At 42.6% G+C, this 19,596-nt stretch overlaps 2 protein-coding genes across 2 annotated transcripts in view; both read left to right on the forward strand.

The window, feature by feature from the left end:
- CORO1C (coronin 1C) overlaps positions 1-19,596 on the forward strand; it is a 544,511-nt gene that overhangs the window by 225,625 nt on the left and 299,290 nt on the right. The window lies entirely within an intron of this gene.
- Positions 1-19,596, forward strand: part of SVOP (SV2 related protein) — a 54,665-nt gene that overhangs the window by 10,159 nt on the left and 24,910 nt on the right. The window contains exons 2-6 of the mRNA XM_069081498.1: positions 3,994-4,154; positions 6,137-6,222; positions 7,532-7,630; positions 8,658-8,729; positions 14,804-14,928. Of these exons, the coding sequence (XP_068937599.1) occupies positions 3,994-4,154; positions 6,137-6,222; positions 7,532-7,630; positions 8,658-8,729; positions 14,804-14,928 (543 nt within the window). The remainder of the gene's footprint in view (positions 1-3,993; positions 4,155-6,136; positions 6,223-7,531; positions 7,631-8,657; positions 8,730-14,803; positions 14,929-19,596) is intronic.

The raw sequence follows: 19,596 nt of genomic DNA on the forward strand, positions 1-19,596 counted from the left end.
CATCATCATCACCACCACCATCCCCCTCATCACCATCATCATCACCATCACCATCACTACCATCATCATGATCATCATCATCAAAATCTCATCTGATGGAGTTCAGATATCAATAGTCCTGGAAAAAGTTGCTATTCTTGCTCATTCTTTTATGTTTCATGTTACACAGACTGTTACAAGGTAGATAAAAAGATTGTTGCTGTTACTCGTATCTTATTTATATCTTTTTCGATAAGGTTCAGATACAAATGGTCTTGGGAAAAGTTGACTTCTTTTTCTCCTTTATATTAAGTGATGCAGGGATGATAGCGCAGGTAAACTCTTTCTTGGCGTTCGCTAAAGGTGGGAAGAAGGCAGTTCATCCTCTGTAGATTCATTGAAAACAACCTCTGTACAATAGCAGCAGCAGGCAGGAGGATGGGGAGGGTGTGCATCTTGGCTTGTTCCCATAAGATTTTGATCTCCTCAGCCAGGTTCTTTACTTTGTGAGTGTTGTTGTTTTGTTGTTGTTATTGTTTGCTGTTGTTTCCCCCACGGAGCTTGGCAATTGTGTGCTTGGGGGATGATAATATCTGGGGATTTTTGGATACATACTAGCTCATAAGAGTCAATTATTAATTTTTCGGAGTGGGCATTTATACCTCCAAAATCAGCAAGCAATATAAAACAGGACTTGGTTTATTGTTTTGTTGGATTGTTCAAATGTAGAAACTAATAGAGTAAATATTAATAATGCAAGTTCAACATAAAAGTCATGCACATGTTTTCTTTTTCAGAGAGCTGTTTGTTAAACACCTACCAACAGAATCTAATAAAAACATTGGTCTTAAGTTTTTATGAATCAATGTTATGTAAAGGTGATTGTGTAAAACAATTTGATCTGGAATTGATCTGGTCCCAGTCTAATTTATTTTTGAGTCCTCTGGGATATTTTGAAGTCTGTATTTGTAGTAGGGGGAGTTGTAGTCTGTTAGTCAATGAAAGATAGATGTATAATTCTGACATATAATTCTAACCACCAGGTCTTGTCTTGCTGGGTATTCAATAGGTGTTAAATTCTTGCACTTCATGGTGATGTGTTGCATAATCTCCACCATTACTTTACATAACCTACTTTGGTCACTATGACTGGTTCCTCAAGGATTATCCCCTAGGTTCTTATGGTAATGACCTGGTCCTGAATGACCATCAGAAACCTTCCATTTCCACAAACCTATCCACAGATGCAGCTGTTTTCTCAATGCCTCTTTATCAATTCATTGTTGGTTGAATCACCCACAGAGGGCCTTTTGACTCTACTCTTGGATATTAGTGGTTTCATAGGCTCCCATCTAGAGGTAAACCACTTTCAGTTATATTTGGAAAAAGCAATGCCATTGTTATTGTTACTGTTATTGTTAGTACCCCAGTGGCCCATCTAACATGCCAGTCCAATCCAATTCAATCTAATCTGAGAAGCATTTATTAGGCACCTCCTATATACAAGGTACTTTGTTAGGTTTTGGGCACACAAAGATAAAACAGAAATCAGTCCTTGCTCTCATGAACTTTGCATTCTACCATGACAAACTGTTTCCTCACAAGTACATGCTGAGAAATGTACCAACCCCAAATATTTCTAAATACCAGCTTTGGAAAGAAAAGGGACTTCAAAACATATATGTATGAATGTATGTGTGTATGTATATGGATAGCAACATGCACATTAATGTTCTCATTAACCATGTGTGTTGATACCCAACTTCTCATATACCAATTTCAAAAGTATGGCATGTTCATTATGCTTTTTAAGTTTGAGGAATGGTCTGCACCAGACCCAAACCAGGGTGGGTTTGGGGATCTGCCCCAGTGCACCAAGTTTACAAATGCTGACAGCATCTGGAATCCTTTAGGAAATTCCTCTTCCACTCTGCTCCTTCCTGGAGAGGCCTCCCCAGTAGCAGCCTCATGGCAGAGGTCCTGGTTCTCTGTGACCCCAATAGTATAGTGTCCCACAATCATTTCCCCAAAATTGAGTGCCTTTCAAGCCACTATGCTTAAGTACCAAAATTCCTAGTTATGGCTCTAGTCTGACTCACTGGCCACACTATTTTGAAAAATACTCTATGAGGAGGGGGGGGGATATCTAATGACTAAATGCCAAAATAATACTTTGTAGAGGATTTGCTTTCCAAAGCATTTATTTTCATAGTTTATTCTATGTACTATTGTACTATTTCATAGTACAATTATTTTCATAGTTTATTCTCTCAGTAATGCTGTGAATTTGGAAGGATCGGATCTACCCTGTCACATGAGGATCATTTGAATGAACAGGGAATGTTTAACCTAGAGAAGAGAAGATTTAGGGAGAAGATGAGTGCTCCCTCATGAATCTGAAAGGCTCTCGGGTAGAAGACAGCTTTTATTTGTTTCACTTGGCTGCCAAAGACAGAACCAGGAACAACTGGTAAAAGTAACAAAGAAGAGAATTTAGGACTGGTGTGAAGAAAACCTTCCTAACAAAGAGAGTCATCCCAAAGTGGAATTGGCTGCTTTGAAAGGTGGTGAATTCCTCCTCTTTGCAGGTCTTCAAGCAGAGCCTTAACCACTTCATAGAGAAGACTCTTATTCAGGTATAACTTGTACTTAAGGCAGCTAGATGGCACCACAGATAGAGTTCTGGACCTGGTGTCAGGATTCCTGAATTCAAAGACAATTACTAGTTGGGCAGCTAAGTGGTACTGGTCCTGGAGTCAGAAAGACTTGAGTTCAAGTCCAACCTCAGACACTTAGCTGTGTGACCCCCAACAAGTCATTTAACTCTGTTTGCCTCAATTTCCTCATCTATAAAATGAACTAGAGAAAGAAATGGCAAATCGCTCCAGTATCTCTGTCATGGAGAGTTGGACATGACTGAAACTACACGACACAAAAAGTTGTGTGAGACCCCTGGGGAAGTCCCTGGACATCTCTCAGTCTCAGTTTCCTCATCTATAAAATGAGGAAGTTGGACTCCAAATTGGAACCTCTAAGCTCTTTTCTGCCTCTAAATCACTCATTCTACATGTGACTCTGAAGTACTTTTGGTTCAATTCAATTCAGTGTGCATTATGTTCTAGACACTGGGGATACAAAAACCAAAGAGGATGTAATTCCCTTTCCTCAAGGGGTTAAGCCTTCATGATTCTGTGATACCCTCATTCTCATAATATAGATGAGGAAATTAAAGTGTGGAGAAGGTAAGTGACTTCTCCAAGGTCACATTCAACAAGTTCTATGTCCTGAATCAACTCTTTTACTTTTAACTGGAACATGATAATAGCCATTTCTTGGGCATGCATTTATGGGCAGAAATGCCAACATCTAATTTTATCTCACTATTCTTGACAAGGATATTATGGCCAAGAGTAAAAATAGCATGGGAGAATTTCTCAAGAGCTGGAATAGACTTTCAGAGACCATCAAATCCACTCTCCTCCTTCTTCAGATGAGGAAACTGAGGCAGTGGTTAAGCGATTCACCCAGGGTCACACAGATAGCAAGTATCTGAGGTAGGATTTGAACCTGACTCCTGACTGATATTGATACTGACTCCTGACTCCAAGTCCAGTGCTTCCATACACCAGATTCCACTGTGACATGCCCAAGGTTACATTGGTAGTAAGCATCAGAAATGGGATTTGAAATGTGTTTTCTCTTGTCCCACACTGTCTGAGGGACCTGACAAAGACACGCCCTTATATTCTAATTTGCTACCCATACTCACCCAGTTCAATTTTCTTGTCAAGTCAACCAGCATTTATTAAGTGCCTACTGTATGTCCTTGCACTGTTCTAATCACTGGGGATACAAAGAAAAACCAAAAAAAAATCTGTCCCTAATCTCAAGGAACTCACAGTCTCATGGTCAACAAGAGGAAACCTTTTACATTTAACTAGATGTAAGATTTCCATAAAGAATCTGAGAGTAAGGGAAAGACCTCCGCACATAACCATCCCTGGTTTCCTCTAGAGTGGTCAAGTTCCGAAGAACAGGAGAGAGCTCCAGGTCAGACGATGATGCCATCTCGGGAGAGCATGAAATCCAGATCGAAGGTGTCCGGTCAGACTTAGAGGCTGTGGAATTGGAGGATGGAGCTGCAGTGCCCAAAGAGTTTGCCAATCCCACTGATGGTGAGTAGGGAAGTAATCATCATCCCCATCATCATCCCCTTAGGGTGATTTAAGGCTTGCGAAGCACTTCATTTATGTTGTCCCATTTGATACTTACAACAACCCTTTGAAATAGGTGTTCTTCTTATCCCCATTTTACAGATGAGGAAACTGAGGCTGAGAATGGTTCTGCAATTTGCCCATCATCACATAGCTAGTAAGCGACTGAGGCAGGATTTTCATTCAGGCCTCCCTGAATCCACATTCAATACTGTAACCACTGGATCACTCGACTTTCAGAACCTACCTGCTATTTTTTTTTTAATTGAAACAATTTTATTTTCAATGAGCAAAAATGTATCTTCTCTCCTCCAACTTTCTGGCACGTCGGAGAAAAAAAAAGAAAAACAAAACCTTTGTGACAAATATACACAGGCAAGCAAAAATAATTCCCATATTGGTCATCTAGCTTCTGTTCTTAACAGCTGAAGGAAGGTATTTCTGGAGACTGAGGCTCACTTGTGGGTTAACCTTATCAAAATCTGCCTGACGCAGATATACTTGCCTCAGAGCTTAGTACATCGAGATGGGAAGGCAACAGAGACTAGAAGTGTCATTAACAGTGATTTATTGTTGTCGATTTCAGCATCTAGGGATTATGTCCCAATCTTTAGTAGCCATCTTGTTGGAAGGTTGTTTTTTTTTCATTTTAAGTGATTACTGATACATTTTTTGACATTGCCTTCATTTCCAAATGTCTTTATCACTCTTTCCACCCATCCAGCAATCTCTCTTTTATAGTAAAAAAAAAATATTAAAAAAAAGAGAGAGAAAAAAATTAGTTCAGCAAAATTAAGGAACATGATAACTGTTTTTGATAGCGTACGTGCTGTTCCATATCCATAGTCCCAAATCTCTACAAAAAATGGAAGAAGAGCTGTTTCTCATTTCTTCTTCAAAGCCAAGTTTGTTAATTATAATTAAACACACTGCTCAGTTACATTTTCCCCTTGTTCTTCCAGTTTCTAATATTATAGTCATGTGTTGTTTTCCAAGCTTAGCTTGCATCAATTCACAAAACTCCTCCATGTTTCTCTTAATTCTTCACATTTATTGTTTCCCATAGCACTGTCCCAACCACCTTGTTTTGAATAATCTTGGGCTATAGTGGAATGGAGTCTGGATTATTGAAGAAAAGGGGAAAATTCTTCTTCTCCATCTGTTTCTATTAGATAACAGCAGTACTGGTGGGAAAAATAGATATCATACATTTATCTAAAGCCTGTCAGTGGTGACAATTCTAAGGAGTCAATGACATTTTATTTTACTTTTATTTTCCAAATGTTTTATTGATTTCCCCTAGGTTTTTTTTATCTTAGTTATTTCTCAATATACTGCCCCCTTCACCACTTATAATAAAGAAAAACTGTTAAGCCAAATCGACCTATGGAGAGATCTCTGACACTCACAGCATTCTGCCTCAGTAATCTCCCACTTCTCAAGAGGAGAGGAATGTGTTTCATCCTCAGCTCTCTAGGTCATCAGAAATAACCTGAATTCAGTTGCCTTTTAGCATTGTTTCTATTTGCCTTATTGTGGACATTATATACATTTTTTCCAGGTTCTGCTGTATTCCTTCTACCTTACTTCATTCAATGTTCCTAAACTTTATTTTCTATGACTCTATAATATTCCATTCTACTCACATACCACAATTGGTTTAGCTCTTCCCTAAATGATGGAACAATAATATTCTCAGCAATCATTAAGCATTTATTAAGTGCCTGCTGTGTTCCTGTCACTGTGCTAGGCAGGAGGTGGCAGTTATGAAGATGACCAACCCTGAAAAGGTAGGAACATGTAGTGAACTTTATTACACACATAAACCTCCACCATCTTCCAAATCATAAAATATGATGTTTCAATTTAACTCCACAGTGACCTTGAAATATTCCCACCCTAGGAAACCTATAGGGAAATTTACTTCTTTACCTCCTTCCCAGATACTTTCATGGTGGAAGATGCGGTGGAAGCCATTGGTTTTGGGAAGTTTCAGTGGAAACTGTCTGTCCTCACTGGATTGGCATGGGCAAGTATTGGGAGTGGGGGCAGTCCAGTGCATCAAAGGCAGGGGGGTTTTCATTTTAAATTTTCTTCTTATTATTTTTTGGCTACTTTTCAACATTCACTTTTATAAGATTTTGAGTTCCACATTTTTTTCTCCCTCTCTTCTCCATTCTCTCCTCCTCTTCCTCTTCCCTAAGACGGCAAGCAACCTGATATAGGCTATACATGTACAATCATATTAAACATATTTCCACATTAGTCATGTTTATTTAATTAATTAGTTTCTCTTTTTTAATATTCATTTCCACAAGATTTTGAGTTTCAAATTTTCTCCTCTTCCCTCCCCTCCTCCCCACCCCAAGATGGCATGCATTCTGATTAGCCCTTCCCCCAGTCTGCCCTCCCTTCTATTACCCCCCATCCCTTTCCCCCTTACTTTCTTGTAGGGCAAGATAGATTTCTATATGCCATTGCCTCTATATCTTATTTCCCAGTTGCCTGTAAAAACAATTTTTAACATTTGTTTTTAAAGCTTTGAGTTCCAAATTGTCTCCCTTCTTCCCTTCCCACCCAGTCTCATTGAGAAGGCAAGTAATTCAATATAGATTATATGTGTGTAGTTGTGCAAAATGCTTCCATAATAGTCGTGCTGTGGAAGACTAACTATATTTCCCTCCATCCTATCCTGCCCCCAACTTATTCTATTTTCTCCTTTGACCCTGTCCCTTTTTAAAAGCGTTTGCTTCTGACTACCCCCTCCCCCAAACTGCCCTCCTTTCTATCATCCCCCTCCCTTAATCCCCTTCCCCCATTAGTCACATTTTGAAAGAAGAATCAGAAAAGGGGAAATCATGAGAAAGAAAAAAACAAAACAAACAAAAAAAGATAAAATCATCTGCTTCCATTTGCATTCAGACTTTCTCTGGATGTGGATAGCATTTTCCAGCAGGAATCTTTTGGAATTGTCAAAGGCAGGTTTTAAGTGATCCCTACATACCACTGCGGTGTTGTTGGGGGTTTTTTGACCAATAATGAATGAATGAAAAAGCATTTATTGTGACTACCATGTGTCTCTTCCCATGAAGAAGAACTGAGGGTTTTAACAAAATAAAGCAAGTAATAGATGGAATATTTCTACTGCTCTGTCTTGGGCTGACTGCATGAGTATATTTGGGAGCTAGCTTCCTTATTGAAGGCTTTGACTTCCCTGAATCAAGAGGAGACAGTCTTAGAAGATGGGGATGAGGAGGCAGAGTCAGTCAACACCAATAATCATTGTGTCTGTCTGCTTTCCCTTTCCGGGCACTTCTAACACTTTCTTCTTCTTCTAGATGGCAGATGCAATGGAAATGATGATTCTCAGCATTCTGGCACCCCAACTACACTGTGAATGGAGACTCCCCAGCTGGCAGGTGGCCCTGCTCACCTCGGTAGGAGCAGTGCATTTCTGTTTTCATATTGTTTAATTCATCTACCACCCCTATGGTCCATGTGGAGCCATCTCCATCATTCAAGGCCAACCCAAGTCTCAGCAGAGGAGACCCGAACCTTGGTTGGGAAGTCTAGGCTACAGTCTCCTCCCACCTGCCCCAGCACAACCTTCCTGTCTCTCCACCACCCACATCTTTGACAGTGGAAGCCATTTAATAGGTTGACACTTTCTTTTTCTCATCATTGAGCCTCTACTTCAGAATTATGGATTATGGTAGAAAAAAGCCAAGTGATGGAATTGGAAAGACTGGGACCTGCCTGTACATCTCACCTCTGCCATTTACCTTTTTGTCCTCAAGCAAATAATTTGTTCGATGTGTGTCCTGCTTTTCTTTTTTCTAAGTCCTATCTCAAGCACTTACTATCTGTGTGACCCTGGGCATGCCATTTAACTTCTCTTTGTCTCAGTTTCCTTATCTGGAAAATAAGAAGGAAACCAATAAGTACATTTAGTCTTTGATGGCTGATTTTGCTGTGTGACTTAGGCCTAAATACTTCTCTTTGGACCTCATCTTTTTTCTTTGTAAAGTGAGGAAGGAGGTCTGGACCATCCTGAAGGTTTCAGCTCTGACATTCTTTATTCCTTGACCCCCCCCCTCCGTTGACCTTCTAAGTTCACCCTCAGTTCTAGCAACTTTTGTTCTAAGGCCCCTCACTTCCAGCTCTGACATTCTCTGTTCTAAGGCCCCTCACTTCCAGATCTGACATTCTCTGTTCTAAGGCCCCTCACTTCCAGCTCTGACATTCTCTGTTCTAAACCCCTCATACTCCTGACATTCCATGTCCTATGACCCCTCCAAGCTCTAAAAAGCTGTCTGAGTCTAAGTAACTTCCCTAACACACATGGTTGGACATATGTCTTTGGAAGTTTTCATTTTAATGCCTTCATGGGGTTTTGGTGGAGGGGAGAGTCTTTCTTGGGGATCCCACACTCACTTCTAATAGAGACATTCTCCTGTCCTGCAGGTGGTTTTTGTGGGAATGATGTCTAGTTCTACTCTTTGGGGAAACATTTCTGACCAGTATGGAAGAAAAACAGTAAGTCAACTCTAATCAGGATAACATGCGTGTGTGTGTGTGTGTGTGTGTGTGTGTGTGTTCTCCATGGTTTTCAATCAATCAATAGGCATTTATTAAGTACCTACTAAGTCCTAACCATTGTATAAAGTGCTGAAAATATAAAGAAAGGGAAAAGTATCTCCTGCCCTCAGGTAGCTTCCATCTGAAGGAGGGAAACAACATGTACCCCATGAGATACACAGAGAGTAGACAGAAGGTAACCTTGAAAGGGAGGGCACTCACAGCTGGGGAGCGTTGGGAAAGCCCTGAAGAAGGTGACATTTGAGATGAGTCTGGAAGAAGGAAAAGGATCCCAAGAGGCAAAGATGAGGAGGGAAGAGCATTTCAAGGGCCAGGACTGCCATTGCAAAGATGGAAAATGAAGGTATGAATGGATTGCAGAGGGAGCAGAAGGGAGTAACATGCAAGGACACTGGAAAGACCAGAATGGGGAGGTTGGGAAGAGCATTAAATGCCAAACACATGAGTTTATTTTTGATCTAAATGGGAAATAGGAAGCCCCTGTTGTTTATTGAGCAGCAGAGTGACATGGTCAGTCCTATGTTTTAGGAAAATCTCTGTGGCAACTGTGTGGAGGATGAATTGGCATAGGGAGAGACATGAGACAACAGAACCAATTAGGAGTCTGTTACATTACTCTAGGTGAGAAGAGCTGAAGCCAGATGGCAACTGGGTGGGAGGAGAGAAGGGATCAGATGAGGAGAGATAACTGGGAAAGTAGGAATGGCAAGGTTTAGCAAATGAGTGATTAGGTGTAGCAGCAAGCACCCCAGCGTTCCCAGGGTAGCTGCTACCACAGGTTCTTGGATCTGCTTTGTTAAAGGAAAGCAACTCAAAATGGGTTAACAAGCTTACTTTAATCAGTCAGACATATATCGGTTACCTTGTTCAGGGGAAAAAGGTCAGCACCCCGAACTTCAAAGTACACAGACAGAATTATCAAGACAGAAACAGATCAAGTAGACAGCTTTCCAAACTGTCCAACCATTACATCCATACCCAGTCAACATCTGGGTTTCCACATCTGGGTTTTTCAAAGGGGGGGGGAGGCCTGGACAACGGCTTCCCAGAATACAGATCAAATCGCAGAACACTTCTCAAAGTGAGCCCCCAAAACAAAGCTACACATCAGGGCTTATATAGCCTTCTCCTGGCTCAGAGAATGTAACAACCTTGTTGACTCACTGGCCAATCAAAAAGTATCTACTGAAAAACAAGCCTCCCACCCCAGGCTTCAGCTGCACTTTAGCCTAGGGGCAGGGAAGATCTTCCAAATTTGCATTCCCATTACATTAGGTGAGGAGCAGGAAGTTGAGGACTTGGGGATCCTGGGAGACTGGAAAGATGGCACTGCCTTCAGCAGAGGATCATAGATTCTTATCCAGTGGGGGTATAGGAATGGAGTGTCGTAGTCAGATTTGAGATTAAGGAACCTGGGTCCTCTGAATCCCAATCTAGCCTTCTCTCCTTGCCTGACTGCCTCTAAATCATACAGACAGTGTTGATGTCCCAAAGCTAGTCAAACCAAGATGTGAATGCTGGTCCTCTGACCCACAAGCCCAGGCTCTCTCCTCTGTACGATGCCACCGTCAAGCTGTTGTTAGCCCAGGATGCTTCAGAAACACCATTCCTTGATGAATCATATGCCCTGGGAAGGGGGAGGATGAAAAGCTTCCTCATCTCCTCCAGAGACAAGTCTCTTTCCTCCTCTTCCCCAGGCTGGCAGAGCACCACTGCCTGACACCTTCCTCCTACCTCCTGTCCCCTTTTTTGGTTCAGCTGGTAACATTTGCTGGTTTGAAAATCTGTGCAAAAATTCAAACTGTCATTCCCTGGGATGCCCCTTTCTCCATCCAGCAGGGACAATTCCCTTCCTTTCGGATGTCATCCATCCTTTTGGGGAGCTTCATTCTATTTTTTTTTTTTTTAAGAATGAATATGGGGAGGAGACATAGGCCCTGCTGAGCATTTATTTGTAGGGCCTTCCCCCCGACTAGGCAGGAAAGAAATAACAATTACTAATTTGTACTATGCCTACAAAGCACTTAATAAACTTTAAATGGATATAGAGATATTAGCTATTGTAATTGGGACTGAAGGTGGGGAAAGTTAACCTGCATCAGTGGAGGGGCTGGGTCATTAAGTTATTTTTAATGCATTTTATTTATTTTTACCTAATTACCCTGATTGGCCTGACAAAGTGTGGCTATGCAAAAGCCCTCAGGACCCTTAATAAAAGATCCTACTTCAATCTTCTGGTGGAAGGGTTCTCAAAATCAACCTGGTCCACACAACATCTGAATAAGAATCCCACTCCTCCTCCGGCATCCCTGGCCAAAGTGGCCACCGAATTTTTTCTTGAAGACTTTTACTAAAGGGGAACCTATTACCTGCTGAGGCTACCATTCCCCTTTGGGGCAGGTCTAATTGTTAGGAAATTCTTCCCATATCAAGCCAAAATCTTCTCTGCAACTTGGGGACCAAGAACAAATTAATCAAGATGAAGGAAAATAAATCATAAATTTAAAGCTGGAAGGGGCTCCGTTTCTTTGAGTTTAATCCTTTCATAATAAAGATGGGGAAACTGAGGCAGAGAATTCAAGTGATTTGCCTAAGGTCACACAGCTAATATTTGAACCTGGATCTTCCTGGCTCCTAATTTCCTACCTGATCTGATACATTAGGCTGCCTCAAACCCTTGAAGACATCTGTCATGGGCCCCCAGAATCTCCTCTTCTCCAGAACAAATGTTCAAGTTCTTTCAAGCAATGTTCATTTCATGTGGTTTCTGGCTCACTAATGTCCTAGCCATTCTCCTCCAGACAATGGTGCCCAAGAGATGAGAATGATTTGTAATTGGCCCATCACTTCTGTGTAAAGAGGTGCATTTTAAGTGTTTGAGGATCAAAGAGTAATTTGTTCTCTTTGCCACAAGCCCTGGGATCCTCCATCCATCCTTTATTTCCCATGAGCAATGCAAACATCTGTCTAGCTCCTGGTCCAATTATCACCAGTTTGAACTGGGTTGGCTTTGAGCTTCTCACGCTGCTGCTGCATACAGCTTAGGGAGCAGGGCAAACAGGTAGGATTGACTCTTTTCTCTCTTCTGTTCTTCCCCCTTTTCTCCTCTCCACCAGTATTCATGGTCTTTTCATTGTACAGGGCCAATTTTGTTAGGTGACTCATTGGCCTTTCTATGTATCCCCAGAAATGAGCACAGCAGTTGGTACACAGTAGGTGCTTAGTAAATGCATGTTGCCTGCATTGACTGCCTTACAGAACATGTACTGATAGCTGGCTCAATAACAGTCCTAGCCCATAAAAGACTTTGGACCTAGCACCCTAAGTTTCCCCTTGCTCGTTCATTATTATTCTACAAGTAGAGTTGTGGGGAGTCTGTTCTCCAGAAAAGAAAATGTAAGGGGGACCTACTTTTAAGTGTAACTTGTATTACTAACATTTTGTCCATCACTTTCTTAAGTCCAAACAATCCACAAAACAATGAGTCAAAGTCTTATTTATTTCGATAATAAATCAAGCTGTAGATTTGTAATAATAGCTAACATTTATATAGCACTTACTGTGCCAGACACTGTGCCAAGAGATTTATCATTGTTATGTATTTGATCCTCACAACTGCCCTGGGGAAAAGGTGCTGTTATCCCCATTTTACAGATAGAGAAGCTAAGGTAAGCCTTGCCAAGCTAATTAGGCTAGACACTGGGTATACAAAGACAGAAAAATGAAATGAGTGAGCCCTGCCCTCAAGGAGCATGTTTTCTGCTGTGGCTGATCCAGGCTACTTATTTGACTAATTATTATTGTACAACATGAAGGAGGGACTTAGAAAGGGGATATCAGAGCTGGGAGGGGCCTTAGAACAGGGGATGTCAGGGCTGGGAAGGTCCTTAGAACAGGGGATGTCAGAGCTGGGTGGGGCCTGAGAACAGGGGATGTCAGGGCTGGGAGGGGCCTTAGGACATCAATGTCAGAACTCACCCCTTTTGCCTTCACCCCTTTTTCTTTTAAGATATAAGACCTTCAGGATGAAGTAACTGTGACCAATAGATTTACCTAGCATCCCACAGGTAGTTACAGAATAAGGTTTCAAACCCAAGTCCTCAGACTCCACCTCCCCTGCCTTCTGGTAGTTAAGTGGCCAGGCTAGGAGCTAGAACTTGGGGTCCTCTGACTCCAGGACCAGGACACTCTCCCCTGCACTACTCTACCTTCATAGGAGGTTCCCCTACATTGCTTGGAGGAATGATAGGGAAGGATCTTTATCTTTCTGGGGAGAAATCACCAGGACACCCATCAATGGTACACACCATGCCCCAGACTCTACTTGGCCCCCTTTTTCTCCAAACTCACTGATGGAAAGTGAGCTGGCTTGTCTTTCTCCTCCCATCCTGCTGAGTTTCTGTCACGCTGCAGGGGAAAGTTCTTGGTGATGCTACTGGCCTTGTCGTCAGAAGGCTGGCTCAGGGGATCCTGGGCAGGAAGCAAGCTTAACAGATTTCATCCTTCCCATATCAACGGGCCATGTGACAAGGCTCTGTTTTTATCACTGACTGGCCTGGAGGAGAGAGATCAATTTTGTGGTTTCATTCTGGGCCTTGGTGGCTCAAAGCCATCAGGGTCTTTTATCACAGAGCCCTTCCTCCACCACCCAACCCAGATCCTTTTCATTGACTCTTCCTCATTTTTCTCCAGGATCAGAGAATTCAAAGGAATGTTCATCCTAAAATCAGATTAGGAGTCAATATGAATTCCCCAAGAAAAACTTTGAAAATGCCTTCCCCCCCATCTGTAACCCTTCTCCCCATGCCAAATACCCTTGCTAGAGGGCTAGGGACCCCTTCCCCAGTCTTTCTACAGTGATGGGCTCAAGGAGAAATGACTAGATGGCCCAGTTTCGGGCGAAAAGATCGAGGGACCATAAGTGCCCATCAGCCCATAACTAATATCTACATAATACTTTTAAATTTTACTCTTTCCACCATAAGAGGCAGCCTCCTTTTCTTCCCCCTTTCTCTTTTATCCTTTTTTTTATAAGGGATAAGTCTCTGAATGAGGTGGTGGGGAAACACAGTGGGTGGTCAAGGTGATGTAAAACAAGAGACAGTGAGAAGGTTCTAAGATTCACATGGTTGCTGAACTGTTCCTATTCTAAATGGAGGACAGGCTGGTATAGTGCGTGGGGAGGAAGCCCTGAGTTCCTGTGACACATGCTGGCTCTGTGACCCTGGCACATCACTGAGCCTCTCAATGCCCTAGGCAGCTGAAATGCTGGAAGGGACCTGCCTCAGTATAGGGGGTTTCTTCACCCAGGAGATTCCCTATACCAATGAAATCACAGATCTTGTCCTCTAGTCTAAAAGTGAGACCTCTGTCCAATGACCAGCGAGTGGACACACTGTGCAAGAAGATGAATTAGATCAATCTGGAGGGTTTGGCTATAAATGAAACAGAAGAAAGATGGACATTTTAGCTCAATAGAAGGAGGTCTCCGAGGTCCACCGTGGAAAGGTTAAGGAAAGGAATTGGCCAAATGGGTTTTCTCATACTCCCAAAAGCTACAAGAAATATTATTTCATGAGACATTTTGTCAATATGTATACCGAGTTTTGAAAAATACTTGCACAAAGACTGCCATGAAAAATAAAAGATGTCAAACTTTTTTTCAATGAGGCCATTTTAATCTGATATTCTTTAACATTAATATTATTATCATAAGAGCCTAGAAGAATTGTTCTGTACAGATGTAAGAGGCCTGAACTGGCCATTAGGAATCCCAGTTCTAGTCCTGACTTCTCTCTAGGCCTTGTTTTCCCCATCTGTCAAATGAGGGCATTAGACTATGTGATCTCTTTGGGGAGGGAGGGGGATCTTTGGCTGACTCATCGGGACCTGACTGTTCCCCTAAGCTCCCTAAGTGACTCAAAAGCCAGAGCAGACTGCCTGATGGTGGTGTTCTCTCTTGGAGTCTGACCAACCCCTTCTCTGCCTTTGTTCTGCTCCCCCCACCACAGGGGCTGAAGATCAGCGTGCTGTGGACACTCTACTATGGGATCCTTAGTGCTTTCGCCCCCGTGTACAGCTGGATCCTGGTCCTCAGGGGCCTCGTGGGCTTTGGGATTGGAGGAGTTCCTCAATCGTAAGTGAATATTTGTTCATTCACTGAAGTGTGGAGGCAACCCAGGGCTCCCAGGGGTGTGTCAGCAGAGCAAAAGCTGTGTGATTCTGTGCAGTCACCCAACCTCTCTCCCTCCATTTCCTCCTCTGTAATCAATCAAAAAGCATCTATTAAACACCCACCACACACCAGGTACTGTGGTAAGTGCTGGGGAAATAAAGTTATAAAAATGGGAAGCAAAGTAGACCCTACCCTCAAGGAGCTTACAGTCTCCTGGGGGAGAAATACATGTCCATATATAAGCATATACAGCAAATGTATATTTATATGTGCTCAATATGCACATACATGCACGTGTATAAATACAAGGTAGTTTGGAGCAGCTTGGGGGATGCAGGAAGGCTTCATGTAGACGGTGGTGCTTGCACTGAGCCTCACAGGAAGTGACTTCAAGAGACAGAGGTTACGAGTAGCCCCTTCTAGGAGGAGGAGACAGTCCTGCTACCCTTACTACTATTGTTTTCACTCTCATTCCTACTACTACTTTTACCACAATTATTACTGCTAGTCTATCATTAACACTACTCTTCTTACTACCATTAATGCTAGTGTTACTATCATTACTACTATTGGTGCAGTCTTATTTTTACTATCATTCCTTTTACTACCTTTACCACAATTATTCTTACTATCATTTACTGTCGCTACTACTTTTACTACAATTATTACTGCGTCTTATTACTATTAATATACTACTTTTTTTTTTTTGCTTTTTGGAGGGCAATTGGGGTTCAGTGACTTGCCCAAGGTCACATGGCTAGTTTTTGTGTTGTGTCTGAGGGTGAATTTGAACTCAGGTCCTCCTGACTCCAGGGCCGGTGCTCTATTCACTGCGCCACCTAGCCGCCCCGACTATTCTTGCTACCATTACTACTGCTAATCTTACTGCCATTAATACTACTATTCTTACAACCATTACTACTACTACTACTCTTACTGTCATTAATTACTCTCTCTTACTATCATTTCTACCATTGCTGCTGCTACTCTCACCACCATTACTGCTGGTAGTACTCTTACTACCATTACTGCTACTACTATTCTTACTATGATTACTACTATTGCTACTACTTATCTTACCACCATTATTACTGCTACTTCTTTTATTACAATTATTACTACTATTTTTATGACTACCATTACAACTACTGCCATCATTACTACTAGATTTCACTGCTTCTTTTTGGTGTTGTTCAGTCCCATCTGACTCTCCATGACCCCATTTGGGGTTTTCTTGGCAAAGATACTAGAATGTTTGCCTTTTCTTTCTCCGGCTCATTTTTACAGATGAGGAAGCTAAGGTAAACAGGGTTAAGTGACTTACCCAGGGTCACACAATTAATAAGTATCTGAGGCTAGATTTAAACTCAGGGAGATGAGTGTTCCTGACTCCTGACATTCTATCCACTGAGCCACCTAGCTGCCCCAACAACAACTACTATCACTACTACTCCCATTACTACAATTACTCCCATTATTACTATCATCATTATTACCACAACTCTTACTCTTACTACTACTGCTACAACTACTATTATTACTACTGTTATTAGTTCTGCTATTACTATTACTATTACCACCACCAGGTCTGACCAAACTGGAAAGGTTTTATTATGGACCCAATGAAGCTGGTATAGATGTTGTCGACCATGTCTAGCTTCCAATTAAGGAAGGCTCTGGGCTCAGTTGGTTGTAGAGGGATTAATGGAGGGGCCCTGGGGCAATAGCAGCTCTCAAAGATCATCTACTCAATTATCAAAGGGCTGCTATCTGCATTAGCAGAGAGGGTGCCCAAACCAACAAAATCACAAAGGCTTATTATAAAGTGGAGTACTGTAGGGTCATTCATGATACTGGAGGGGACTCTGAGAGGGAGAAAACTCAGTTTCTATAAAATGAGGGGTTCAATATAGGTGATCTCTAGGCTCTAAATCCTATGATCTCATGAGATCTCTTCTGACTAGAGTAAAAGCAGGGCAATCTCATGGAGGAACTGAGCCTGGGGGGATTAGCAAAGGTGTCCACAGAGAGCAGACACACTCCATTCCCATAATTCTGGGGGTCTACGGTCCCTGGGAAATGAAGGCACTGGGGATTTTACCACCATACCGTGGCAGCCTATGGTTCCTTCCCTCTCCATCCTCATTCATTATTGATCCTTCTCACAAAGCTCTGGCTAAGATTGAGCACTGGACGGTGAATCCTGGCGGGAGTTACAGTTGCCTTAAAAGCCTCCGCGCCAGGGAAGCTGGGGCCTTGTCTAGAGCTCAGGTCACAAATCTCGGGACTAACTCACTCCCCTGCCATTTCAGCCTGGCTTCCTTCCCAGAGCTGGGACATCACCATGACATAATGGCAAACGTTCAGGACTTTGTTCATTGACTACGGTGCAAACATCCACTGAGGGGTGACCAAACCATGAGGATGCTCCAGTTTTCCTCTTGTCCTCAAGTGAGAAAGAAGCAGTGTGGCAAAACAGATCAAGAACTCACTGGCTTTGGAGCCAGGACCTGGGTTCGAGTCCCACTGCTGACCATGCTGTGTGACCCTGAGTGTAACCTCTAATATGCACTGCACAAGCAGGTTACTTAGGGCTGGAGGCAACTTTTTAAGATTATAAATTGAAAGAGATAAAAAAAAAGAGGTGCTAACCTATCCTGGTAGAGGGATTTGTTCACCTGGGAGCTCCCTGTATTGGTGCAACCCCTATCATTATACTTCAAGTGAAACTACAGCATTCATAGGCTTTAAAACTTGGGAAGAAACTTAGGGATTGTCCATTCCCAACCCTCGATTTTACAAATGAGGAAAATAAGGCTCCAAATTGGGAAGTGACTTCTCTAAGGTCACATAGCACAAGAAACAAAACTGTGTTGGGCAGCCACATGTCAGTGCCTCTTGTCTCTAACAAGAAATTGTACAGGAGATGCCCCTCAAGGCTGATTTTTCCTCTGAAGTTCAATGGCTCCCTCTTGCCACTAGAATAATATTTAAAATGGTGGTGGTGGTTTTTTCCAGCTCTTTGTGATCCCTTTTGGGGTTTTCTTACCAGAGATACTGGACTGGTTTGCCATTTCCTTCTCTAGCTCATTTTGTGGATGAGGAAACTCAGGCCAACAGGGTTAAGTGATCCTTGCCCAGGGTCACACAGCTAGTAAGCATCATTGAACTCAAGTCTTCCTGACTCCAGGCCAGGCTCTCTATCCAATGAACCTACTAGCTGCCCATTGTCTCTAGGATAAGATAAAAAATTCTTAGCCTGGTCTTTAAAGCCCTTCACAATGGTCAGGGCTTTATCTGCCCTTCCAGGATCATTTTATATTACTCCCCTTCGCTAATGTTCCATCCCAGTCCCACCGGCCTGCTCACTGTGCCCTGTGCCTCCGTATCTGGAACATAGTAGGTGCTTGATGTGCACCTGTGGAATGGGATTGCGTGGAGCTCAGGTGACACACCTCCTCTTCCCGAGCACAGTGGCCTACATAAATCCTCGAGTAAGAGCTGTCTGTAGCCCCAACAGCGAACATCAGGAAATTGTGTCAGAATTAGCCACGACGGCTGCTTGGTGCCTGCTAATTTCATTGCTCATTCATCTGTCTCTCAGCATGGTCGCAATCATGACGGCGCTCATCGCCAAGTGAACACGGCTCCTCTTTCTCAAGCCTCAAACAGGGTCCACCGCCTGAAAGAAGCTCCATCTCCTCACCTGAAGCCCCAGGGTGACAGCTATCAGGAGCAGCCTCCTCCCCCCTCAAATAATCACGTACATTTGGTCTTTGAGATAATCAAGGGAGTCCCTGGTGTTTACTGAAAAGGGGTGAGGGGAATGGTCTGGTCAGAGGGAGCTTCAGAAAAATCACTTAGGCAGCTGAGCGGAGGCTGGACCCAAGCAGGACAGAGACATGAAACAAGACAAGTCATAGTGACTCCTATGGACTTGGAGTCAGGAGACACAGGTTCCTCCCATATCTGACACGTGCTACCTGGGCAATTCTGGGTACCTTTCAGAGTCTCAGTTTACCTATATGTAAAGTGGGGATACTGATATTTGCATTCCACTACTTCCTAAGGTTGCTGTGACCATAACTCAGAATGCCAAGCTCTGAGTTTGCCTGAGCTGGGCTAATCTTGAAGACCTGTCCAAAAAAACCAGTTTATACACACACACACACACACACACACACACGTATATATTTTATATGTCTGTATTATGTGTGTGCATGTGTTCTTATATGTGGATGTATGTCTTGCATTGTGTGCACTTGTATGCATCATACATGTACATACCAGTGCATAGACATATACAATACACACATACATGTGGGATGCATATATCGCATGTGTGCACACATGCATACACATACCTATATACACATACACTGACATACGCGCGCACAATGTGTATGCATGTGAATATACATATAAATGCATGTATGCATATATGCATGTACATGAACGAACACATATACACATGCATGTATGCACTGCATATGCACACATATAAATGTATGAACATACATGCATAATACATATGCATACATATATGAGATGCTCGCGTGTGTGCAGTCACACACGTGTGTATGTGTGAGCGTATGCGTGTGTGCGTGCATGTGCATATAGACATACATA

This window comes from Petaurus breviceps, unplaced genomic scaffold (assembly GCF_028583685.1).
Source record: "Petaurus breviceps papuanus isolate PSGF00001 unplaced genomic scaffold, PetGlider_PUasm1.0 99, whole genome shotgun sequence".
Classification (NCBI taxonomy): Eukaryota; Metazoa; Chordata; class Mammalia; order Diprotodontia; family Petauridae; genus Petaurus; species Petaurus breviceps.